Here is a 26976-nt window from a genome sequence, read left to right on the forward strand (position 1 = left end):
CCCCCCTTGCGGGCTCGCTGCGCTTGCCTTGCTACGCTCGGCACACTAATTTATTCTCCCTCCAAGGGTGTCGTGGACACCAACGGGGGGGGGGGAGAAAGTGTTGGGATTTCGGCGTTCGGGATTCCGGCGTCTGGATTTTGAACGCCTGGATCCCGACCGCCAGGATTTAAACTGCATCCCGTCCATACAGCCCCAATATTTATGAGAGAGTCATTATTCCATATAGCCAGTAATCTATGTACTTCATTATGAATACTACATTGTATTATTAAAATTAGTCTCTGTTGTATGTGTTTATATTTTGTACAAGATATTGACTATGATATAAATTTGGAGATTTGGTGAAAAACAGGTGATGATGCCATCCCTGCAATGCAACACATACCAGAGATGACAGTCATGTCAAACTAAAAAGAAGAAGCGCTTCTCTAATGTAGGGTACACACCAGAACGATTTGGCCTCAATTCCCCCAATTTCAATCCAACTCCAACCGATTGAATGTTGATTGTAGATAAATTGGGCATGCTTTGACAGTTTAGATCTGATTCCGATCCGATGCGCGTCCCTGCTGGTCGTTTGGTTGCTGCTGCAGGTAGGATCTGTAAAAGATCCATTCGACTTGATACAGATCCAGATCGAATTGGGATTGGATGCAAGTCGTTAGCCGATCATACGCAGATCTTGTGCACCAACAGATCGTGCAACCAATCGCACGATCTGCTAATGATCCGGATCATTCTGGTGTGTACCTATTATTAGAGTATTATATATATATTATATATTATTTTTTTTTGGTGACTCTACCTTTTTCTCCCTTCATACTTAACCAAGTTATTTGCTTCTGAAGAAGTGTTCATTTAAATTGGCACATTGTATTGTTTGTTTAAAATTGAAGTTAAAAATGGACTTTTGGCCCCAGACTTCTTTTCCTGGATGCGTCGCTACGGCACGGCTAAGATGATCCGTTTTGATTGGCTACTCGAAATGGCTACAAATGAACCGGTTCTTCTTGCATCCTACTACAAACCCCCAACCTTGCTATAAAACTAATCCTATTACCATATATACTCGAGTATAAGTCGACCCAAATATAAGCCGAGGCACCTAATTTTACAACAAAAAAACTGGAAAAACGTATTGACACAAGTGGGACCCTCACTCGAGTATAAGCCGAGGGGGGCTTTTTCAGCATAAAAATTTTTTCTGAAAAAGTAGGCTTATACTCGAGTATATATGGTATTTTTACACGGGCTACCTAGTATTATACCTAGTATTATATATTATATTTAGTAGACAAATAGTGAATGGCAGCAATAACCGGCCCAAGCTCCTTGTACAGTGGTTGTCATATATACACTTACTTGATGGGGTAGGTTTCATCCTTTCTCCTCTCTTTCTCATGGGCTGGGATAGCTTCCCAACCGAATGTCAAGCTCCAGTCAAAGTTGCCACGACTGTGGTGCTTGCCATACTGCACTGGTTTGGAAAACTCAAAACTGTTAAGGTCAATTGTTGTAATATCGGGGCTCACGACGGCTGTGTGATCTTCTGCAATTCTAGACAAGAGAGGCTCCAGCCAGCCATGGAAACACTCACCTGTTTAACAATGAAATACAAACATGTAATAAGATTATATTCCCTCAGTATATTACAACATCAAATGCAATTATAGGTTTTCCATGGGAAATGCTTAAAAAGAAGATCATCAACCAACTCTCTTTTGAATGAATAGTGCAAAGTAGACCACATTGAAATGTAATTCATTACTATTTACTAAATGTATGATCCAAAATACAAAATGACAAAACAGTGTGTGAAAACCTAGTACAATTTTAGGCAGTTTGCGGGATAGCCCTTATCTTGATTGATGCAAGAAACTCCTAAATAAAAAGGATAATGATCTTATTCATGCACTTGTTTATGTGCCACCACAGCATCTCTATACTGAATAGAGTTGTACTTGACCATTCCAAAACAGATTTGTGCTTTTTCAATGATACAGTTTTAAGTTTCCAGTTGGGCTTAGGATTCTGTTACTTTATCCAACATCGACCATGCTAAAAAACACAAGGTCTCATGGCCTCAAATTTCCCTCTAGCACACTCTAATGTGGAGTTTCCCAAACTCCGCAGTTACAGCGCAGGTTAAGGATTTTCTATTACCTGTGTGGTACTGATAAATTCTATCAGGTTACCCCCTCTACCACTGTGGTGCAAATATAGTATCTCCTGGTGGATTACTTCTAGTACAGGGGTGCTCAAACTATTTTGCTCTGGGACCCAGTCAGACACTAAAATCAATTACAGGACCCCTCCGCAAGTTACTACTGAATGGCCGCCCCATGTGTGGTCCGTGAAGTGAAGCAGGGGAATGGAAGAGGGAAGCAATGGGTGTTTATTTAATGAGTTATACCCCCTGATAAATTAGCATGATGATCAGCAACATATATTTGTGACCCCATGCTGAGGTGGGTCAGGACCCACAGTTTGAGAACCGCTGTTCTAGTAGTAAGACAACCTTCCTATACATGACGAGTGCACCAGGCATAGCTGTAAAGGGTTCTTATTTTATACAGAGTTGGCTACAGTTCCTGATGAACAAGTAATGAAGAGCAGCATCTAACTCAACACTCCAAGGTACCTGTTGACCTCCAAACAGTACCATTTAGGAACATAACCAAAATAATGATACATGTATTAGTAATAAGTGTTGCCATAGCAATGGGGTAGACTGATAAGACAGTTCTATCTGCCCTCACTGGTTAGTTTTGAGAGGTACAGTAGAAATGAGGAGTGTCTGCCCTTCTGCTTCATGTGAGGTTTCTGTCCTCCCTGGTCTTGCATTAGGACACCTGCATTGTGATGTGACATGTGTACCACCCCTCTCTGATACAACTGCCAGTATTGGTGGTAGGAGAAATAAGATGGAACTGGGGAGACCCAGTCTCCAAGTCCAGTGAAGTTATTTGTTACCATCTTACATACTGTATTAAGAAAGGTCTATGGGAAATTGCCTATCTGATAACATTTTTTAATTTGTAATGTATCTTTTGTGCATTGTTGTATTAATAAATAGAAGTAATTAATGTTCTCCCTTGTTTGTTCCCTGTTTCAGGGAAATGTACTTTGGCATCAGCGTGTTGTAAAACAAATAATATAATACAACAAAATACACCCATTAAGCTAGCAGACAGTGTAGTTCCTTATGTTTCAGCATAATGGACAATGACAAGATACATGCAATGTGCGTGACATTACAGTATAATATACCTTAACCACTTAACTTAACGCACTATATTTAAATACAATGAAGTAACAACACATTAAGGTCTTTTAGTGATAAAATACCTAACACCTGGGGGGGGGGGGTCTAGTATCCCCCATTGTCCATAGGTCCCTACTGAAACATTAACATTGATCTTCCCCAGTAGAAATAGTTTTCCAATTACGGAAGATCCCCTGATGGCTTTAACCCAATAATAATAATAGATCCCCAAGTGGTTTTGCCAAGACCGCCTTCATGACTGTAGGTCACCATTGCAGTCTACCCCGGTGGTAGAAAAAAATCAACTTTGGCCATAATAGTGATCCCCCCCGCTTGCCACAATAACTTACCTTTTAGCAATAAACCCCCCAATGCTAATGAATGACCACATGGATGTAAAAAAGGGATTTTTGTAAGAACTTACCGTTCGAATCCCTTTCTCTGATATGGTCCTGGTGACACAGCTTCACATTGGGATGTAGGAGGGTCCGCAGGAGCCAGGCACCTATCCTAAAGCTTTTGGAGGGTAGGCTCCTCCCCTACTGCATCCCAGATTCCTCAGTTCAATCTTTCAAAGCCACTGGAATACATTAACTCAGTACAAACAACTGCACATATTATATGCACAATTTTAAATTTAACTTTTCAACCAATTATAACATGAAACATCATGAACACTGGCATACTTACTGAGCGTAAGGGAGGGATCGCTGTGTCACCAGGACCATATCAGAGAAAGGGATTCGAACGGTAAGTTCTTACAAAAATCCCTTTTTCTCTTTCAATGGTCCTGGTGACACAGCTTCACATTGGGACGTTCCAGAGCCGGTCCTTTTGGGTGGGTACGCTCAGGTCTGCAGTATTCATCACTGCTCGCCCGAATGATGCGTCCACCGACGCGAACTCATGGAACCTATCGAATTTGGCAAAATTATGAACAGATGACCAAGTGGCAGCGCTGCAAACCTGCTCAGCTGTTGCCCCATGTCGAACCGCCCAAGAGGCGGCAACCGACCTGGTGGTATGCGCATTAATCCTGGCCGGTACAGGCCTACCAACTTTAGTATATGCAAACGCAATAACAGAGCGCAACCACCTAGCAATGGTCTGCTTAGAAGCAGGCCAACTAAGTTTGTGTATGTCATACAAAACCAGTAAAGTATCAGTCTTTCTGACACTCTTAACTCTGTCCACATAAACGCGCAAGACGCGCACAACATCCAAATTCCTCAATTTGTCCCTTTTCCTAACAACCCTCTGGGGGTTGAAACACAGGCAGAACAATCTCCTGATTTAGAAGAAAAGCAGAGACTACTTTTGGTAAAAATCTAGGGGTACTGTCCGAAAGGCAGCCCTATCATCATGACATATAAGGGAGGAATACTTGTAGAACAAAGCAATCAACTCCGATATTTTTTTTTTTTTTTTTTTTTTTTTTTTTATTTATTTATTTTTTTCTGCTGACGCCACCGCCAACAAAAATACCAGCTTCCCTGAAAGGAAACTAAGGTCAACCGACCTTAACGGCTCAAAAGGCGCCTCTTTAAGGTACTCCAGAGCCAGAGATAATTCCCCTGGTGCTACTGGTTGGTTGTAGGGAGGTTTCAATAGATAAACCCCCTGCAGGAAGGTCTGTACTTCTGGTTCTAACGCAATCCTTCTTTGGAAAGAAAAATTGACACGGTCGAGATATGTACTCTGAGTGACTGAAGGCCTAACCCAGAGGAAAGGCCCTCCTGTAAAAAACACCAACAATTTAGCCATTTTAAATCTCGATGTGCGTGACCTCTGTCTTACACACCACCAAATATAGGTCTTCCAGGCCCCAAAATAATTTACAGAAGACACTGACTTTCTGGCTTTCCTCATTGTGTTAACCACCGCCTCTGAGAATCCTATATTCCTCAAAATGGCGTTTTCAACAGTCAGACCGTCAAAATTAATCGAGCTGAATCCAGCTGGTTGAACGGTCCTTGTTTTAGAAGGTCTGACCTCAGAGGTAGACGCCACGAGTCCACAGAGAATCTCTGAAGCCTCGAGTACCAGGATCTCCCTGGCCAATCTGGGGCCACTAAAATTACTGGAATTGTCTGGGCCTGTATTGTTTTCAACTCTCTTGCCAGCATTGGAACTGGCGGAAAATCATAAAGAAGATTCCCCTCCCAGGGGATAGTCATGGCATCCACTGCTTCTGCCAGTGGATCCCACATCCTGTCATACAACCTGGGTACCTGATGGATGAACCTGTATGCCTTCAGGTCCCTATCCGGGGTTTCCCCCTTATTGTAATCTAGTGGAATACTTGTGGATTCAGCCTCCATTTTCCTTCCATCAGTTTCTCCCTGCTCAGGAAGTCGGCCTCTATATTCTCCACTCCTGGTATGAAGATTGCTGATAATGCTAGAACATTCTGTTCCGCCCACAAGAAGATTCGGGACACCTCCCACATGGCCAGATTGCTGTGTGTGCCTCCCTGGTGATTCAGATATGCCACAGCTGTGACGTTGTCGGTCTGAATGCCTAGAAGGGAGCTCTTGTAATCTTTTCTCCCGCCAGAGAAAACCTCTTCCACACAGCCCTCAGTTCCAAGATGTTGATCAGTAAGGCAGACTGTAAAGTATCAGTCTTTCTGCTCTAAAGTGCACAAGCCCTGCAGACGCAGGTCCATGACTACTGCCCCTCATCCTCTGAGACTGGCGTCGGTAGTTTTGACTACCAACCAGCTCCAGGACTGCAGGGACCGACTCCCCCGAAGGGAATCCACCTCCATCCACCATTTTAGGAAGGATCGAGTTTCTTAAAACAACACCATTTGTTCTGACCTCATGGTCTGAGTGTTCCCTGTCCACTGGGACACTCTAGAGTGGAACCTGGCGAACTGTAACGTCTCGAAAGACGCCACCATCTTCCCCAGCAGTTTGAGGCACCTCCATACTGCTGTGCTCTGAGACCCTAGGATCTCTTGTACCAAGGCAGCCAGATCCCTGGCCTATGCCTCTGGTAGAAACACCCAATGCAACTGGGTATCCAGACCAATCCCCAAGAATTGGAGTCTCTGTGACGGCACCAACTGAGACTTTTTGTAAGTTTAAAACCCAGCCGTGAGCCTGCCAAAAACCCAATGGCTTTTGCCAAGTGACTCTTCAACATGTCTGCTGACTCCGCTCTGAACAGCAGGTCGTCCAAATATGGGATCACAGTGTTTCCCCTCAGTCGAAGCACAGCCGCCATTACAGACATTATCTTGGTGAATACCCTTGACGCTGTGGCCAGGCCGAAGTGCAACACCTGGAATTGCAAGTGCATGGTCTCCTATCTCAATAGAACCTGATGTCCTGGGTGAACAGGAACATGAAGGTATGCGTCCTGGACATCCATGAACGCCAAAAATTCTCCCTGGTCCAGGCTACACAGCACTGACCGTAGAGACTCCATTTTGAAATGGTCTACCCACAAATGGATAATTAACGACTTTAAATTGAGAATCGGTCTGAAAGACCCTTCTGGTTTGGACACCCGACACAGAGTGGGATAAAAGCCTTTTTTCCATTCCGCTCTGGGGACCGGGATCACCACACCCTTCTCTAAAAGAGAATGAGCCGCTCCCAAGGGAGCTGTACGGAGCCGAGCCCCTTTTGGTATTGGCGTGGGAATGTTCTTGGAAGAAGACCCTTGAAGGGAATTCTGTAACCCTGGGTTATAATTTCTAACACCCAAGAATCCCGGTCTAACAATGCCCATGCGTCTTGAACAGTGTCAGATGTCCCCCCATCTTGACCACCGCCGGGCAAAACCCTTGGCAGTCATGCAGACGGTTTGTCCTCTCCTTTGTGTTTGGTTTCTTATGAAAGGAACCAAATTTAGACTTTAGGACCTTTCCCCTGAAGGGCTGTCCTCAGAAAGACGCACCTCCTCTAAGGGAGGGCCGCAAGGCTGTCCTGAAAGCAGAAAGCCTTGATGTCTGCTTGGCTGCAGGGACTGGCAGGACAGTACTTTTGCCACCTGTGGCCTGCTTAATAATCTCTTTCAGTTCAGAAGCAAGTAACAGCTTTCCTTTAAAAGCTATTGTCTCTAAGGCTTTCTTAGACACATTATCTGCCTCCCAAGCCTTAGGCCAGATCACTCTCCTGGCATTTACAGACACTGTGGAAACTCTGGCAGCCATTTTGAGAGCTTCCTCTCAGACTCCAATACATGCTCTGCAGCCGTTTTTAAGCTTCTCTGCAAGCAATAACACACAAGGGTCAGCGTGTAAAATAGTGCACAAACTTCTGTCCCACACGATCATGGCCTTAGAGACCCAGGCTGAAATCCTCAGAGGGCGTAGGGTGTATCCCACCCCTTAAAATAATGCTTTGAGGCTACCCTCCAGCTTTTAGTCTGCGGGGTCCTTAAACGCTGCTACCCCTTGTACTGGTAGCACAGTGGCTCCACCTGAGGTCTTGATACACGTGCCACAGAAGCATCTACCACTGGGACTTTTTTCCAGAGGTCAGCATGCACCTCAGGCATGGGGTACAGGCTTAGAAATCTTTTAAGTATCTGACGCCTTTTATCAGGGGTTTTTCAGGCCCCTTAGCAGGGAGATATCAGATTCTTTACGCTGTCTCATAAAAAACAACCTTTGCAGGAGTTTATCCTTCACAGACAAATTTAATGCCTGTTTAACAGCAGTAATAAAATCCTCTACCCCTGAGGCTGAGGACTCTTCAGAAATATCACCCTGGTTTGCTCTGTGTACTCTCCTACCTCATCAGCAGCTAATAATGGCCCTGAATAAGACCTTTTAGGGGTCCCCACAGAATAACCATAAAACTTGTGCAACAAGTAATTTAAACCTGCTGATTCCCATAGCAGTATCCTGCATGACCAGTAATAAATCAGGATCTGTCTGGGTCCGAGGCACAGAGCAAGGGACTGCTGAGAGAATGGCAATGGTCTAGGGAAGTTACCAGCCATCACTCTGCCTGTCCAGTAATGCTCCAAAGCATTTTTAGACCTGCCTAGGGCTTGGCCCATGCAAGTTCCGATGTACTACCCTCTGGAGTTCACTCCCCATGGGTTTCACAGCAGCGCATATAAATACATAAGCCCCCCTCAGGGACAATTCTCAGCGTACAACCACTGCAAGCGCTCAATGCATTTAAGGCTCCCTCCCCCAAGACCACAGGCTGTTGCTCAGACCTGATGTTCTCAATAACACGGTCACAGCATTAAATGTACATACATTATATACAGTGTACTCAGTCACTTAGCTTTCTGTAGTCTTCAGAATGGGGAAAGCGAAGCCCAGGAAATCCAATCACTCTGTCAGGATCTGTAAGCCAGCTCAGCTCCGCTGCAAGCGTTCTGAATGGCGCCAAAACAGAGTGAGGGAAGGGATCAAGTCCCTGCTGCTGCGGGGTCTGTGACTTTTGGCGCCAACTACCCCCAGACAGCCGCTCCCATTGTAGGATCTCCTTGTTCCAGTATCTCCCCCTCAGCTGGGGACCACTCGGAACATGCCTGTAACAACACTGCTGTCCTCTCATATCAGGAGCTCAGTGTGTAAGCTCCGCATAAAATGGCCGCCGCCATCACGGAGCGCCTGTCCCCCATGATCCCCACCTAGCGTGAAGCCGGTTTCAGAGCGCTCCGGAGCCCAGGCAGCTTCTTAAAAGAAGCTGTAAGCGCTGCACAGGGAGGCCAGACAGCGTCTCCCTCGTGCACAGTGAGCTGACAGGACGCGCTTCTGTCAGCTCCTGCTGCGCTAGCAGTGTGAAGATTCACTAATGAGAATCCTCACACTGTGCCTACCTAGCTAGTGTAAACGTTAATAAAATAATAAAAACCCTAACTAGCTCTACTCCTTCGGCTGCTCCAGCAGCCCTTTAGAATAGCACCCACTCCAGTGGGCACCTAACACGAACTGAGGAATCTGGGATGCAGTAGGGGAGGAGCCTACCCTCCAAAAGCTTTAGGATAGGTGCCTGGCTCCTGCGGACCCTCCTACATCCCAATGTGAAGCTGTGTCACCAGGACCATTGAAAGAGAAAATATTAATTCATACAAAAGTAAAATATGACTTTGTGGACACTCAATTAAATATGAGCAGATACAAGAAGAGTGGTGACGAAGGTGAGTCAGAATGATGTAATCAAGACGTATATAATTCTACATAACACGGCATTTAATGAAAAAGTTATTCACATATCACATAAAGGGCCTGATTCAGTATGGATCAGAAGGGGCTGAAATCGTTCTGATGGGGGGGGGGGGGGGTCTGCGTATGCGAACACACCCAATTACACTAAATAAGATTCCCCGGTACTTGTGTATTTTAAACGCGCCCAATATATCGGATGCGATATCGGCCGATATATCGGATGCAATATATCGATGCGATCCGAACCGATTTTTGACCTGTTCATAAATGATTTTATATAGTGTGGCGAGCGCAGTAATCTGCGTCCGCTCGCCTCACTGCGCTCTCAACACTATATAAAATCAACTCCATGCATAGTGGATAGTGGGGTTATGAACAGGTCAAAAATCGGTTTGGATCGCATCAATATATTAGCCGATATCGCATCCGATATATATCGGGCGCCATGAAAATACACAAGTACCGATTCCCCATACTTTGGTTACATTTGCCTTTCTTCAGAATGTGCAAATCACAACTACTAAAGATAATGCTAAAAGTACCTGGTTCAATACAATGAACACATGTATGTCACCTGTTCCATGGGATTACCCATTAATAACCCAGACAAGTTTGGGGCCAAAAAAATAAATAAAAGAAAAATAACATAGGAATGAATGGCAGAGATTACTGAAGCGGAGTACTAGACACCCGTTTCATTACTGATATTGTACTATATCACCCAACAGCAAATCAATATTACGGAAGGCAGCGTGCCCAGTGATTAATACACGTATAAATTATACTTTATGGCACACAGAGCCAGATTCAGACAGGATCGCTGGCCTGAGAGTTTTTGGAGCCCATCGATCAGGTAAACGCTGCCCCACATGCGACTTCCCACCCATACGCACGGCTGCAAACATGTTCGCAGCCGTGTACATGTGGTGAAACCCATTCGCAATCACTCACGATCAAATGCTTTTTCTCTCTGTCGGTAGCACAGAGTAAGCCCGGACTTACTCGCTGTTGTGGTGGCAGGGGGGAGAAGGCTGTTGGGAAGATGAGGTCAGTCCCAGCACTCCCAGAAAATGCAGGTTTACCGCCCCCAAATAGCCCCTTAATGTCGTCAATCACTCTGCAAGCAGTCAGCGAAGGCTAGCCTTTGCTAGCTGTCTTCGTACAGACAGCTCGCACATGCGCACAGTATACCGTGTGCTTGTGCAGTGATTTGATAATTGGCAGGGCTCCAAATTCGCAACCCTGCATTCTTGTCTGAATTGGGCCCATAATGTGGAGAATGAGGAAATGTGACACATGAAAAAAACAGGTTTCAGAGGACTCAAATATGTAACTAACAACTATACTTCCCCAGTCCACAACTGCAGTGACGTTCTGCTGAGTCAGCAGACAAAAGTCTATTGGTGGCAATTCAGTAAATGCTCACGTAGACTAGGCATGCACAAATGGCACAACGTGTTGATAAAATACTTAAGCCGCTGAAGCCTCACAATCAAAACCTGAGGCGCCTGTCTCTGGCAACCAATATTTCGTTTCTGGCAACAGAAAGATAAATGTACACTTTGCCATTCAAAAAAGTTAAGTCATTTGTTCTGATATTCCCATAACACATCATTTTACATAACAGAATAAAAGCAGCGTTATTCCCATATCATTTCACACATTGCTGGGAATAACAGAAAGCTTCATAGGAGACGATCGTGCTAAGCTCTCTTTTCATGGTCCGGGTCAGTATGAAAACGGCGCGTAGCAGATTTCATTAACTTACAATGGGCATCAAGGAAGGTCAGCACTTCGCCCGTGGCGACACTGGCACCCAGCAACCTTGCAGTGATTAAGCCCTTCCTCTCCGGCTGTCGCACAACTTTTACAATCTGTAAGGACTTCACATAAGTATCCAGCTCCTCCTTCAGATACTCTGCAGATGGAGAGAAAACAGCACTATTAATTACATGTACAGTTCCATTACACACAGGGGATGGGCAGCCTGTGGCTCTCCTGCTGCTGTAACTAAAACTATGGCAAGGCAGGCTGGAAGGTGTAGTTCCACAAGTTGCCGCAGCTTACTGCTGTGTCAGGACATGCAACAGGACATTCAACCTACTGCAAAAAAAGGATTAATCTGGTTTCATTCACATTTCCCCAATAGAATAGATATGTCTATTAGCCGCCTGAGGAAGGCGAGGTGAGTAATCAGCACAAAACACTGAGATAGATAGATAGAAAAGAAAGTCAGGCACTGCAAAAGCTTTAACAAATACATTTCTTGATGGGGTGCCTTGTTAGGGCCAACTCCGTCCAACACAAGCAGAGGGTAGAAAGCAGCACTCCACAGACTGTAGTATACTTATTGTGCTTAACCTATTATGTAAGATAGTGTACACACCAGAGGTAGGAACGAAGCGCTTAAGGTGCATACACACTGTACAATTTTTTTTGACCAATTTCGTTGAAAGACATTTCCCTTTACCCAGTGTCCTGGACGAAAGATGTTGACGAAAGATATTGACTACTGACGAAAGATCTAGGTACAATTTTTAGGCTCTTTTTGGTCAAAAGAATTGTACAGTGTGTATGCACCTTAACTGACCGTAAAGAAGTGCATTCCCTATCAATGGTTGTCAGAGGTGCAAGAGTATATTTCTATAATTCAGGGTTAAACAGAAGCATAGCAACCTTTCTAAATATATATATTGAAGGACTCAATGTGGTGTATTTGATGCTCTTTGGTTCGCTGTGATGGCGGACCGCGAGGATTCCCCGGGAACATAGAATAGGGTGAGCGGCCAGCGAGGGGGTTAGATGGCGAGGATGGCTTGTTTTTATTACAAAGTTTGATGCTTCAGCGTTTTAGACCTTTTTGCCAAATGATACTATGGTTTACTGAAGTTAAAGGACATACATTTCAAAGTATCAAACGCTTTTATTGACAATTACATTAAGTTTATACAGTCAATATTTGCAGTGCTGACCCTTCTTTTTCAAGACCTCTGCAACTCTCCCTGGCATGCTGTCAATCAACTTCCCATTCTTGCCTATCAATCCTTAAACTTTGTGAGAGTTTGTGGGTTTTTGTTTGCCTACCCGCCTATTGAGGTTTAATCACAAGTTCTCAATTATTAAAGTCTAGGCACCCAAAATTTTGATGTTTTGTTCCATGAGCCACTTCGTTATCACTTTTCATTTATTTAGGAAAGAAAAAGTAGTGTCTATGGTGCGATGCACCTCAAGAAGAATAATTGCACAATAAGATATAACTTTTAATGTGGATTATTAAAAACTCAGCGAAAGATATTAAAAAGAAACATACATACATAAAGAGAAAAGTGAAAACAACCGCACCACATAAATGCTAAATCCTAAATCTTATGTACTACTTGGATCTTTCCTAAATAAATTATCTATGCTTATGTGTCTGCTATAGCACACCCCTGATATTAGTAAAAATATTGAAAATTCTGATAAATACAGGCAGGGGGCCGATCTACATGATACTGAGCAACTGAAAGATAAATAAATCCTGTGTGACTAGTATGTATATCTGTTCGTTATCACTTTTGCCTTATAGCAACGTTATCACTTTTGCTTTATGGCAAGGTGCTACATCATGAATAAAACAAAAAGGCATGGTTAGTCAGCAAACTGTTCTTCAATGGTTGGGAGAAGTCTCCCGCTTGCTGGCCAGAGCCCCTGCTTTCCCGCTGGTTCAATTACTGCAAACTGCTGGTCCACGGAGAGGGGGCAGGGCTAAAAAGACAAGATAGCGTCATTTTGCGTCATTTAAGCTCCGCCTCCTCTCCGCGGCCCTCTCTGGATTATTATGGCATGGGGGCGGGGCCAAGTGATGTCAGCCTTGCCCCCACCCCCTGACGTGTTGCCTCTCCGGGCTTCTCCCAGAGAGGTGAAAATCAAAGTAGGCAAGTATGGGCAAGGAAGGAGTTTGCAATTGTTACAATTCATCTGATCACTCTTCATGACATTCTGTAGTATATGCAAGTCACCATCATAAAAATGGAGGTAGCAGAATTTATCAAAATTTATATTTGCGTGTCATTCTCAAAACTTTTGGCCACGGCTGTAGTTTGCCTGGAAAATCTGGTTAGCTATCTAGCAAAATCATTTTACTAAAGGGTGTATATGATGTTGCCATAGTGACCAATCATTTCTCTGTTGCATCCCAGAAAAATTTTAGACAGAATCTGATTAGTTGCTGTGTGCAACATCACCTTTTTTCAAGTTCAGAACCATTAGAAAATGCACCCCTCCCTGCATGTGACAGGCATGTGTGAGCCAGCCGTGCGTATGCAACTAATATGGGGTCTTCTTTTCCTTTACACATCAATATAAACGTTTATACAGGGTTGCCTACCCTCCCGGAATGGCTGGGAGGGTCCCGAAAATCGGGTCACCCTCCTGCCCCCCCGGAAAGATGGGCAACCCTCCCGGCTTCTGGGGGACCCCCGCTCCCCCCCCCCCCTTCCTGATTGCGGCTTCCTCCCCCTCACCTCACCGTTTAAATAAGCAGATCTGCCGATCTCCGCAGAGGGGGGCGGGGCTGAAGTGTCACGATCGCGTCATTTTATCCCCGCCCCCTCCGAGGAAATCAGCAAATCGGGTCATTTTCAAGAATAGGGGCGCGGGGCTTAATGATGTCACTCTTAAGCCCCACCCCATAACTCGTGCCGAGAGTCTTCTCTCCGAGCTTCTCTCAGGGAGGAAATTACAAAAGTCGGCAACCCTGCGTTTATACTTTGTTGTACAGTCTGCAGATAGCAGTGCCAACAAAATAGGGCCTACCAACAATGCTGTAGCCACTAATGGTAGGAAGAAAGGTGTTTATAAAGAATTTATCAGATTTTATTGCCCCAAGAACTTGCAGCCTGAGCCTTAAAAGCTTACTACATGAATACTGGCAGTATTATATTTAACAGAATTTACAATTTAAGTACTAAATAAAAGAAAACCTTCAGGGAGGAAAAAAAGAGACAAACTACTTTCTGTTCACCGCATTCTTGGGGGGAGCAAAATCAGAAAATGAACTCCTTTGTCACTATCTAATTCTGGAAACCAAATACCTTTAATCATCTCAGGTACATTGACTGCTTGATAAACTAGACTTGTCAAGAGAGACCCTGGCAGACCTGGTGGAGTCATTTATTTCATTACAAACGTGAGAGAACTGTATTTCTCAATAAGTTCTGTACAGCAAAAGCTCTTGTACTAAGGTACTGATGTCTGGTCACTGTCTGTCATGGGCAGACTGGATGGGCCAAGTGGTTCTTATCTGCCGTCAAATTCTAGGTTTCTGTGTCTGGCATGGGAAGGAATCAACAAAACATAGCCAAAAAGATGTGAAATCTAAAATCAGATCTACGAATGTAATACTTTAAATACAATAGTGTTTGGAACCAGTATACAGTGACTAAAGGGTTGATTTACTATGCCTTGGAGATAAAGTGGTGAGAGATAAATGTACCAGCCAATCAGCTGATGCCATTGTCAAACACAGCCTGTAACATGGCAGCTAGGAGTTGATTGGTTGGTACATAGGCTTAGTACATAGACCCCATAATCTGTTGAAAGAATTTAAAAGTAGCTATTTTATTTTTAATGGGCACTTTTGTTTATATATATATATATATATATATATATATATATATAAACCATTTAACCTCTGAATTGCCCCTTGATTGGTTGGCCAAAAACAAAAAGTCTGTTTTTGAAAAAGATCAGGTTTTTTGGGGGTATTTTATAGAGGCTGCGGCTATCTGAATACCTCTGACTGTTGCCATGTCTGGTGATAGATTCATCAAGCATTATATGGGAAGTTAACATTCACCTGCAGTACTTGAAGAAGCTTGCGTGTGCCACCGCTGTCCTGCCAACACTATGGGCCTTATTCGGACCCGTACACTGGGCTGCAAATTCACAGCCCCAGAGATTAGCTAACACGTGCACATGCACACGGATCATAGTGGCATACGCAAGGCCATCTTGCAATGAAAGCGAGCAAGGATGTTCCATCACTGGCCATACGCAGGATGTCTGACAGGCATGCTTGTGGGCCGGACATTTTAAAGGAGTGCCCGGAAACAATGCAGGCAGACCCTGGCATTAAAAGAGAGGACCTCTGTCAGCTCTGGCCCCATCTCCAATGCTTCATCACAGCGGTCGAGTAAGTCACAGGCTACTCAGACGCTGCAAACAGGGGCGGGGGGTGATTCATGGGGGGGGGGGGCAGGATTTCACTCTGGCGGGGCATCAGCTAACTGATCGCTGAGCTCCAAAGAGTAGCAGCCCAGTGATCAGTTCAGAATTACTAGAATTGCCTCACAATTCTATACCTATACCTAGGTGACATGGATTACTTTCCCATACCTCCCAACATGACCCTCCCTAGGAGGGACACAATGCTCTGCTCCTGCACTTTCCTCTTAATTAATGATTGCCATCACCTGTGGTGAAACACCTTTCTTATAAATTAACCTGTGCAACACAGATGAGGGTAATCATAAATTAGGAGGTAAGTCCAGGAGCAGAGTAGTCAGTCCCTCCTGGCACGGGTCATGTTGGGAGGTATGCTTTCCCCTCATTACCCACAATCACAACCATCCATCAGCAACTCTTTCCATTCCTCACTCAAATCATAACAACTGCATAAACAAGTAGGCAATTCAGTGTCATGGCCCAAAACAAACAAAAAATGGATAGAAAAAATCACAATGCACAAAAAAAAAAGGAACCGGTTACAAAAAGGGACAAATCCATTGTAACAGCCAACTACACTATTCACATACTTATTCCATTCCTATCCTAGAGACCCACCCCAGCAGTTTTACTTTCTCCTTTCCACCTTCCTTTTTCTTCTATGGTCTACAGCACAGGTTCTCAAAGTCGGTCCTCAAGACCCCACACAGTGCAGGTTTTGCAGGTCTCCTCACAGAATCACAAGTGAAATAATTAGCTCCACCTGTGGATTTTTTACAATGTGTCAGTCAGTAATCAGTGCACCTGTCGGGTGACCTGGAAAACGTGAACTGTGTGGGGTCCTGCATTAGAGAGATGACTTACCATCCGTACTAGCATCATCTACCAGAAGGATTTCTTTCAGTAGAATTGCAGGCGATGTGTGTAGCACACTGTACACCGTCCGGAGTAGGGTGGACCAGGCCTCATTATGAAACACAATAATGACACTAGTGGTTGGAAGTGGAGGGCAACGCTTGAATTTCTGCTCAATGCACCTAGAAACAGAGAATAGGTGATGTCAAATAAAACTGAATGCCAAGGATTCCCCACTAAGCACATCATCAATAACAAGTTCATCATTTTTTTCAGTTGAGTATCTGGTCATTGAAGAAATTGCAATACATTCTCAAACATTAAAACACCAGAAAAGAGAGAAGGGGATGCACTGTGCTCTGTGGGGCTGCAACACTGCCCAGACTCGCTCCGAGCTTTTCAACACTAGGGTGAATGGTTCTCTTACATGGCGCATACCTAAATCCTAACTTCAAACAAGGGAAATGTTCCACATGAGAGCTCAGGTTTTCCTGCTGCCCTTCTGTGGAAACAATGCTTCTCCTTTTATCCCGCCTGCTGAGCGGCCATGGAGACAGCTGTTACAGTTTGGGGTTTATTTTTTTTTGCAGTTTTCGAAAGGGAAATTGCAAAAGAAGGGGTGACTTCCCCATGTTAAATTAAACTGGTTCAGGGCCTTTATCCTTTCATTTTCTTTATTGAAAAGCATTCTTGCACCCGCAGGGAACTTACTTTTGCCTCCATTGTCACAGACACACCTGCCAAAGCAAGGACAGACACCCGCTGTGGAATCTTTCAGTTACTGGAGAAAAGCTCCCGCAGATACAGCAATTATTAAATGCAGTCGGATGACCCACTCTAGCATGTAACAGTGCAGTTATAACAGGATCCACATGAAAGCCATTCAGTCAGGGCCTGTGCATGTACAGGAGATGTGAGGTCAGGCCATGGGTCCATGCACTCTTGTTTTACACACTGCACACAGACCAGAAAGAGAAGAGATTGGGGCGGAGGGGTGCTTGCAAGAAGCACGGAGTGGTCTTACTGTACTTAAGGTGCATGCACACAGAATGATGTTGGAAACAATCCGACAACGTTACCGATGGTTTCAAATCGTTCATACACACAAAACTATTTGAAACACTACACAAAAGATTGGTCTATAGGGGCCCATACACGGTCCGTTAAACGGATCCGTTTGGGTCTTAATTAGCACGCTTCACATCGGATCGCATGCCTAGTGCATGCGGTGTGCATGCAATGCGATCCGATGCGAAGTTTAGCTAGTACAAAAAGTATGTGCAGCACATACTTTTTGTACCGTACTATGTGATGCGCGGGAGCGCGCATCGCATAGTACAAAACGGACGGTCTGGGAACGGACCGTCTATGGGCACCTTATGATCTTCCTGCATGCATGGAAGATCATAGACCAGGTGTAGCCAACTCCAGTCCTCGAGAGCTACCAACAGTTAACGTTTTCCAGATCTCCCCACAGAATCACAAGTGAAGTAATTAGCTCCACCGGTGGGTCTTTTATAATGTGTTAGTCAGTAATGAGTGCACCTGTGCCCCAGCTAGGTGATACAGAAAACGTGAACTGTTGGTAGCTCTTGAGGACTGGAGTTGGCTACCACTGTCATAGACCAAACTTAATGATCGGTCTATGATACACGGAACGATTTGAACGATTGGTAGTTCAGATCGATCGGGAATGCCAACATCTTGCTTCAAATCTTTACGTGTGTATGCACTTTTACATATAAAATCAAGGTTAAAGGGTATATGTACTAAGCCCAAGAGTGAGATAAAGTATCAGCTAGTCCAGGGCTGGGCAACACCAGCCCTCCAGATGTTGATGAACTACACATCTCAGGATGCTTTGCATTAGTTTTGCTATGTGGCCATGCTGAAACTGATGCAAGGCATGCTGGGATGTGTAGTTCAGCAACATCTGGAGGGCCGGTGTTGCCCAGCCCTTATAGTCAGTTCCTAATTATCATGTCATGGGCTGCGTTTGCAAAAAAAAGGACATGTGGGAGTTGGTTGGCTGGTACTGTACTTTAAGGTTCAGTATGATTTACCTACAGTCAAAATACTGACCACCATTGATCGACTGTTAAAATACAGACACGTTCAAAATGCTGACATTTATTATAATGACACTGCCCAAATGCCGACATTTTCAAAATGCTGGCATTTAAATTGGCAGCAGGTCAAAAAGTTGACATTTACAAAAAATCCTCAATTATATGAACACTGTAAGTGTACCGAAAAGATAAGGGTGAAAAGGTGTGGATTGCTCTTTAAGCTGCTCGTTATTAAAGTGACAGTAGAAAGGGTAACACAACACCCTTTAAATAGGAATGTGGAAAGAAGTAACTGTGACTTAGATTATGAGCGCTAAGATATAAATGGTGGTACTCCCCTGATTTTGATGACTTTCTACGGTGCTCCTCGGAGGTATTGTAGGAGTCGTATATGTGGAAAGAAGATTTATGGGGATACTTCGTGTAATACTGGTATGTCAATTCCAATTTCATACATTCAATTGGGAATATCCCCTTATTGTTATATAAAAGTTAGAGTAACAATATATACGGGGAATTCTCCCCTTCTCAAACAACTCACAAGTGTCGGAATAAGTCAGGCGTATCTCAAAATTCTTGTTATATCCGGTTTTTAGAACATGAAGGATTCTTCAGTCACAACTAGGATAAAATAGTTTGACTTTATTAAACAGTGTTAAAATACCAAGTGTAGAACAAGTGGGGTACTCATCTTAAGGGTTCGCAGGGGTCAGCTGAAAGGTGGTATCGCCAGGAAGTAACGGGGCCCCGTTTCCTGGAGTGGTCAGCAGTCCTTTGTCCCCAAAATGGTGAGATCCCCCAAAAAAGGGTCAGTCAGCACCAACGCGTTTCGATCTGTAATCGGATCTTTATCAAGGTGTGTACCGCACGACCTCGCCATGCTTCCGGCATGATTACTCGCTATGCTTGGCACACTATCATCTAATATATGTCCACTTGAATCCTGAAGTAAGAACAATGTGGTTTACAAAAAAAAAAAAACTCACGTTGAGTTTTTGAGCTAACAATAATTTAAATGTCAGCATTTTGACTGTGTCGGCATAATGATTGTCTGCATTTTGAACGTGTTTGAATTTTGACTAGGTAAATTGACTGCATCTTGTACTTTATCAATTCACTTCATCTCTCTCCAAGGCTTAATACATACATATACCCCCCTAGAAATTATAAAATCAGAATGGAGATTATTCATAAAAACACACCCAAAACCAATGGTTCAGGTTATTTTGTAAAACGATAAAACAACAACAACAACAACAACAACAACAACAGATAAAGGGCAGCAGCAGATAACAGAGACTTATTGTATTTCTTTTATTTATGAACAGTTTGTTAAACGGTGCAGCAGGATCCGTTGCGCTTCACAATTAGAAATAGGGATAAAACAAACTTAGGAGTTACAGCCAGTCAAATGGTAGGAGGGACATGATCGCAGGTTTGCAAGCTATAGAAACGTATCGCCTGTGATGGTCGCTATTGCTCGTGTGTGACCCATCAATTGCCAGGTCACCCATGCATACTAGGGATGGCCATCGACCATCGATGATTAGAAATAATCAATGGTTTATGGCTGATAAAATAGTTTTGCCATCGATGGAGGAGAACCAGATGGTTTCCCACCATCGATGTAAAGCTTAAAGTAATAGTTTTGTTTTTGCTTTTCCCCCCAAGGGGACGGGACACAGTGTATAGCTCCAGCCCCGACACCCGCGAAGCCCCATCCCCGTATTTTGATTGGCCCACAGGCCAATCAATGAAAATGGATAAGCATCGATATATAAAAAACATTGATGGTCATCCATTGAATAGTAATACACCATCGATAGCCAGTTTCACTTTGCCATCGATGGTAAAGGCAACGATGGCCATCCCTAAAGCATACCTCCCAACTTTGAGGGGTCCCGAACAGGACCCCTTGTGCGCCAAAAAGCATGGCCTATTTCCGCAAGGCCACGCCTCCATTTTCAATATTATGGAGTTGGTATATGGGGACAGATTGCCTTCACTTTGCCAGCCATTTCAGAAGAGCTCCACCACTGGTAACACCCAGCTATAGCTGTCACATTCTGTGGGACTTGGCAAGTCAGCTATTTCCAACAGATGTAAGAATTTCATAAATTGTTCCCGGAGACATTACACAGTTCTGGAAATACTTCCATTACATAGTTTTACTACCCAGTTTAAAAATGCAGTTCATTGGGCCAGAGTCCTAAGATCGTGGTACTAATGCCTGAGTCACAGGAAGATCAAATACAAAAACCTACAATTAAATATTCAGTATACACACTAGGGGTCAGATGTATCAAGCTTCATTTAAACTTAATGGATTTATAGCAATTTACCTTTATGTATGCAAAATGAATTATAAATGACTTAAGCCCCATACACACTAGGCATCATAGTAAAAGATATCACTAAGAAGGGCCCTTCTGAGCAATATCTTTTACTATGATGCCTAGTGTGTATGGGGCTTAAGTCATTTATAATTCATTTTGCATATATAAAGTTAAATTGCTATAAATCAGTTAAAAATAAGTTTAAATGAAGCTTGATACATCTGACTACTAGTGTGTATACTGAATATTGTTAACGATGTACGCTCCAACGCATCGTTAACGACCCCCTCTCTCATCTGCATCTGAACATGTACAGACAGGGAAGGAACTCGTTAATGACGGCCATGCTGCTGCATGGCCATCACTCCCCCCACAGTCTCTCCCTTCCCTGCCGGCATCTGCAAGTGAATATGCACTTGCCGATGCTGGCACCTCGCCAATATTGGCATAGCCAGGGATCGTTTAGTGTGTATGAGGCTTTAGGTATACACAGCCGGCAGTTGTGCATGTCGGATTGAGTTCTTTCCTGCATAGTGTACCTATACAGTTACCTAATGTAAAAGTCATAGGCGGGAATTTATTAAGATGTGTATTCTACTTCACATGTGATGTTGCTATGGGCAACCAATCAGAATCTACTTCTTTTATTTTTTTTATCACCCTAGAAGATAGTAGACTGGATCTGTTTGGTTGCCCATAGCAACATCACATGTGAAGTAGAATACACAGCTTAGTAAATTTCCCCTACAATCTCAGAATTTTATGAGACGTCCTGTCACAGAAAGGTCTATGAAATGAAGTGCCCATATCATTATAAGCATATGGCTGAATACTATATGCTGCTGCTTCCCTTATAAGCACTTCTGCATAGAGTTCATGGGGCCTGAATCTGATGTGGTTGGAAGTGCAATCGCTTACATGGAATCAGCAGTGATGCGCTAGTATGGGGATACAGCAGTGATGTGCTAGTATGGGGATACAGCAGTGATGCGCTAGTATGGGGATACAGCAGTGATGCGCTAGTATGGGGATACAGCAGTGATGCACTAGTATGGATGCGCTAGCTACACTGGTCCCCATGGCAAGCCGGAAAATAGAAACCATCCTATTCCAAAGACTGGGCAACCGCTGATTGGCTGAACTCTCAGCCAATCAGCGGCTGCCCAGTCTTTTGAATAGGATTTCTTCCTATTCTCCCGCCGCGCCCCGGTCTCTGCTCTGCGTCCCCACCCCCCCTGCCACTACATCTCCTGCCGCTCCCCCGGACTGGTCCCCGCTCTCAGCCTGCCGCTGACGGATGCCGCTGCCGATGTAATAATGGCACATCAAGTGCCAAATATGATCAAGTTCCCCCGGGGAGCTGCTGGGGGAGCTCAGGGGAAGTCGGGTTTAACTTGTCCTTAGGACAAGTCAGCCTAATGTATGGGGGCCTTAACTGGACGCATCTGTGGTTGTAACTGTAAAAATGTAACACAAATACACAAGCCCAACTGTCATTTGGAGACAGTTGGGATAAGTTGCTAATTACAGTAGAATAGCAGATCAAAAGCAGACACACCACACATACATTGCAAAAACAAACAAACTCAGATTAAACAGAACCAGAGATAAGGGGAGAGGAGGACGTGTTCTCAACTGTCACATTCAGGGTTTAAGATACTTTTTTGGGAGACCACCATTACAATATATATATATATATATAGAATTTCCGATGGATGGCCGGCACTCCAAAAATCAAAACAATAGGGTCGGGTGCCCTCCCAGGGGGAGAGAGAGACAATCTCACTCCAATATAACGATGCTGCACGGGTGGCACTCCAGAAATAACGACAGGTAGACAGGTGTCAAATTACCAACGTTTCAAATGTTGTATTAACATTTTTCATCAGGGTGTACACCCTGATGAAAAATGTTAATACAACATTTGAAACGTTGGTAATTTGACACCTGTCGTTATTTCTGGAGTGCCACCCGTGCAGCATCGTTATATATATATATATATATAACAATGAAAAATAACACTGCACTATAATCTGTAACACTTCTGTTTTCTCAGAGCATTACGCATACTGTTTAGTGAGAGGACATAAGCTTACTCTGGAGGTCGGGTGTCTGGTCCCAATGATCTGTGGAGGGAGACCTTATCACTGGCATAGGCATTAAAGCAATGTTTGGTAAAGCCACTCTCCTTCTGCTTGGTTTCCTCTGGAGTCCATTTGTCCTTTTTAAAAGCTTTTCCATCAGCGCCAGGGCTGTTTGGGTCCTGTGGAGGTCGTTCCATAAATGATTTGAGCTCTGCTGGGGTGTAATATCCTGGCAGACAAGACTTTGCCTTCAGATCCGTCTCCTCTTGCTGCACAGGTGCTCTTATCTGGAGTTTTGGCATGGAGTCCCTGATATTATTCACTGCACCCATCATCATATCTAGCACCTGATCTTTCCTTTCCACAATATTTTTCAACCAGGGGTCATCTTTGTCGCCATTGCCAACATCTTTCTGCATTATAAATACAAATATCACAAAGACAACCCCCACCATAGCAAGCTTTAGGGCCCCGTGTGTCTCCGTAACAGTCTCATTTTGAGTAATAATTAATATCCTTCCAAGTCTGGCGAGAATGTATCAGAGAGGAAGACAAGTGGTTGTTCTGTTCATTGGTAAATTGACTATTCCGACAGGAACCTAGGGGGAAAAAAACAAAAACAATCAAAAAAATGAAATTATGTAAATTGATTAGTATAGCAAGTGGGCCATTTGTAGGTAGAAATAGGTAGTTCTAATAGACTTCTGGAACTATAAAATTACATTGTTCTGCTAGGACTTCATACTCCGATGCAGTGGTGGGTCCAGAGGTTTTGTTGCAGCACAATAGGGGGGGGGGGGGGGGCAAAATCAAAACAGCCAGTTCAGGATGGCAGTTGGTGTGGTTCCCCTATACCTCTGTAGCCTCCCCTGCTTATATGCTTTTTACTTGATCAATATAGCATTAGACAAATTGCATAAACTATTTTTTTTCTGTACATCACCACCCCTTCCACACTGTGAACTATTGCACAGTTGTCATGCCTACCAGCACCAGGACACCACACACAGATATCGCTGTGCTAATTTATCAGAAATCTTCTGCCAGGAGAACGTCTCTGTATCCACAAACAGACCTGCTGGAAAGTCACAGCAATCACTATCACTTTAGTGTACACTATGACCTTGCTTTGGCCACGCATGCACACAACAAAAGCTGCAACAGAACGGAGGAGAGTGATCAGAAGATTCTGCTGTTCACTCCCCATAGAGACAGAATAAAACATATTGTGGAAAAAAAAACAAAGCTTTTCTAAGTTTATTAATGTGGCACAGACCACTGTTCCTGCAGTGTTATATTTGCCCACTGTCCTGGAACTTCTGGAAGGCTCCTTTATTTGGTTGTACTCAGGGAGCGAGCGAACTCGGTGTGAAGTCCGGTCGCCGAGTGCTCGCTCCTGGTGTGTGTGGGGGGCGGACAGCTGACTTAACCGGATGTCAGCTGCCCGCCCATATCCCTGCTTTTTTTTTTCGCTCATATGTCTAGACCACTCGTGCATTGGCGAGTGCTTTCCACATTATTCGATGGTAGCTGACCATCAAATGATGGTTGAGCCACATTCACAATCTCTCCATATATGGAAATAGACACACCCTTTGGGTGGAGCATGACACGCCCCCTCAATGGGGCGCTGTGCAAAATTCTACTACCAACTATAAATTCCCTGAAACTAGTTTTCAAAAAGTAGTCAAGTATGGTGCATAACTGAGTACATGCATATTACTACTGCTGAATAAACCACTTTACTGGACAAGTTCTGGGCCATTCATAGGACTTCATAGCATCCACTGGTGGTGGTTCAAGTAGACTTATAAAGCTGATCCATCTATGTCAGGGGTGTCAAACTCAAATTCATCGGGGGCCGCATCAGCAGTTTGGTCACCCTCAAAGGGCCGGTTGTATAGGACTATGCGTCTATGCGACTATGTGCTGCAGCTTACAGCAGGTGTGTCACTGCATAGCCAGCATCATTCATATATTTATTAATATATAACACACCTACTGCAAGCTGCAGCACAGAGTCTTGTCACATGGTGGCTTGGTGGGCTGTATTGCTGGTGGCATATTGAAATAAGCATATTTCAAATACTTATTTATTAAATAAGTACATTAAATATACTTATTTCAATATGCCACCAGCAGCCCACCAAGCCACCATGTGACAAGACTCTGTGCTGCAGCTTACAGCAGGTGTGTCACTGCATAGCCAGCATCATTCATATATTTATTAATATATAACACACCTACTGCAAGCTGCAGCACAGAGTCTTGTCACATGGTGGCTTGGTGGGCTGTATTGCTGGTGGCATATTGAAATAAGCATATTTCAAATACTTATTTATTAAATAAGTACATTAAATATACTTATTTCAATATGCCACCAGCAGCCCACCAAGCCACCATGTGACAAGACTCTGTGCTGCAGCGTGCAGCAGGTGAGTCACACCATAGCCAGCATTCGTGCATTTTTATTATATATTTTTTTTTTTTGAGGGAGAGCCACTTACTGCAATGATGTGGCAGCAGGCAAAAAGATCCCCCCTCCGTCGCGCGCCAGGGCAGGGCAGGGCAGGACAGGACAGCCGTCACCGCAGCCGCACCCCACGCTCCTTTGCCAGAGGCAAAGCATACTGCGCGGGCATGACGGCATGACGGCATGACGGCATGACGCGCACGTCGCCGGGCAGCGCAATGGACTCCTGGGAACGCTCAGCACCACAGCGTTCTCAGGAGGCAGCCGTCTTTATAGACTGGCAGCGCAGCGCAGGCCAATAGACTTGGTCTGGCGGCGCGGGCCAGTAGAGTTGGTCTGGCGGGCCGGATTCGGCCCGCGGGCCTTGAGTTTGACACCTATGATCTATGTATTGGCTCTTATTTACAAAGCAATATAAAACAAACATACTGAATGACACCAAACTATGCATTCATATTTATTTATTATTAAATCCGGTTTTCCATCCATTAAACAGAGATATTTGTTTAGCCTGAAAGTAAAATTCCGGTCACCAAATAAGAAGTGAAACGTGCACGTAAGGAGGAAAAGAACCCTGCACTTGATTTTGGCAGGTCACACTACGGTGTTCAGCCTGATTGAAGGCGCTGCTATTCATCCTACTGTTACCGCAGCACTAACTGCCTGCAAATTACCAGTCCCAAGACAATCTTATCTGGAACAACGCTGTCCTTGATAGATAAAAGGTTAACTTGCCCACTGCAAGTGGTTTGGGCAGCTGATCCCCATCCAGTTCAGCATCTTGTACTTTTAAAAGGAGTGACCTACAGGTTTAGTGAAACAAAGGCTGGATTCTCTAGCTCCTGGAGATGGGGCCAAGCCTTTCTCTTTTTATACGGAGCATGCCAGAAAAGCTAGAATTAAGCAATGGTGTCCGATTCCACTTCAGATATTTGCGAGATCCCAGGACCATTTTCTAAAACAGGCAAACATACAGTTGGGTAGACAAAGACACGCCAAAACTTATATCAATTTCTAATCTCCTTCCAGCCTTGTTTGGAAAATAGTATTTAAAGTATGAATAGTGTTCTAGAGCACGGATTAATCCTGTACTCACCACAACTAAATCTGCTCATCTTAAAATAAGGCTGCTGCCAAACTTAAATTGAGTACAGTCATCCACTTCTATTATGATATTAGTATACGAGGATTTCACTTTCTTTGTCCTTTAAATAAGAAAGTAACTTTGCAGACGGTAAATAGCTTGACAAACTATCAATTGTCACTGAAGGGAAATGAATATAGAGTAGCTTCCAGCACCAGAGCAGGTCACACTGCCACCCTGTAAAGCCCCATTCCATAACACAAAATGTCATGGTAGAGGAGAGGCCAACGTCAGTAGAAAGTAGAGAGCTGCACGTCTGGACCAATAGTGATCCCAAAAGCTGCATGTGGCCATGCTTGCTCTCTGTGCCCGGATCAACCTCTCTGTCTGGTCCTGCCAATGTGCAAAGGATATACCTGGCAACTTACCACCAGCTTTGCAGTTTCATCAATATA

The 26976-nt window shown here is 44.1% G+C and overlaps 1 protein-coding gene across 1 annotated transcript in view; it reads right to left on the reverse strand.

The window, feature by feature from the left end:
* GALNT6 (polypeptide N-acetylgalactosaminyltransferase 6) overlaps positions 1-26976 on the reverse strand; it is a 66743-nt gene that overhangs the window by 20907 nt on the left and 18860 nt on the right. The window contains 5 exon segments of the mRNA XM_083169462.1: positions 1366-1600; positions 11182-11331; positions 16485-16657; positions 22977-23442; positions 23445-23563. Of these exon segments, the coding sequence (XP_083025588.1) occupies positions 1366-1600; positions 11182-11331; positions 16485-16657; positions 22977-23442; positions 23445-23460 (1040 nt within the window). The 5' untranslated portion in view covers positions 23461-23563.

Source organism: Crinia signifera, chromosome 2, assembly GCF_055691185.1.
Source record: "Crinia signifera chromosome 2, ASM5569118v1, whole genome shotgun sequence".
NCBI classification, from domain to species: domain Eukaryota; kingdom Metazoa; phylum Chordata; class Amphibia; order Anura; family Myobatrachidae; genus Crinia; species Crinia signifera.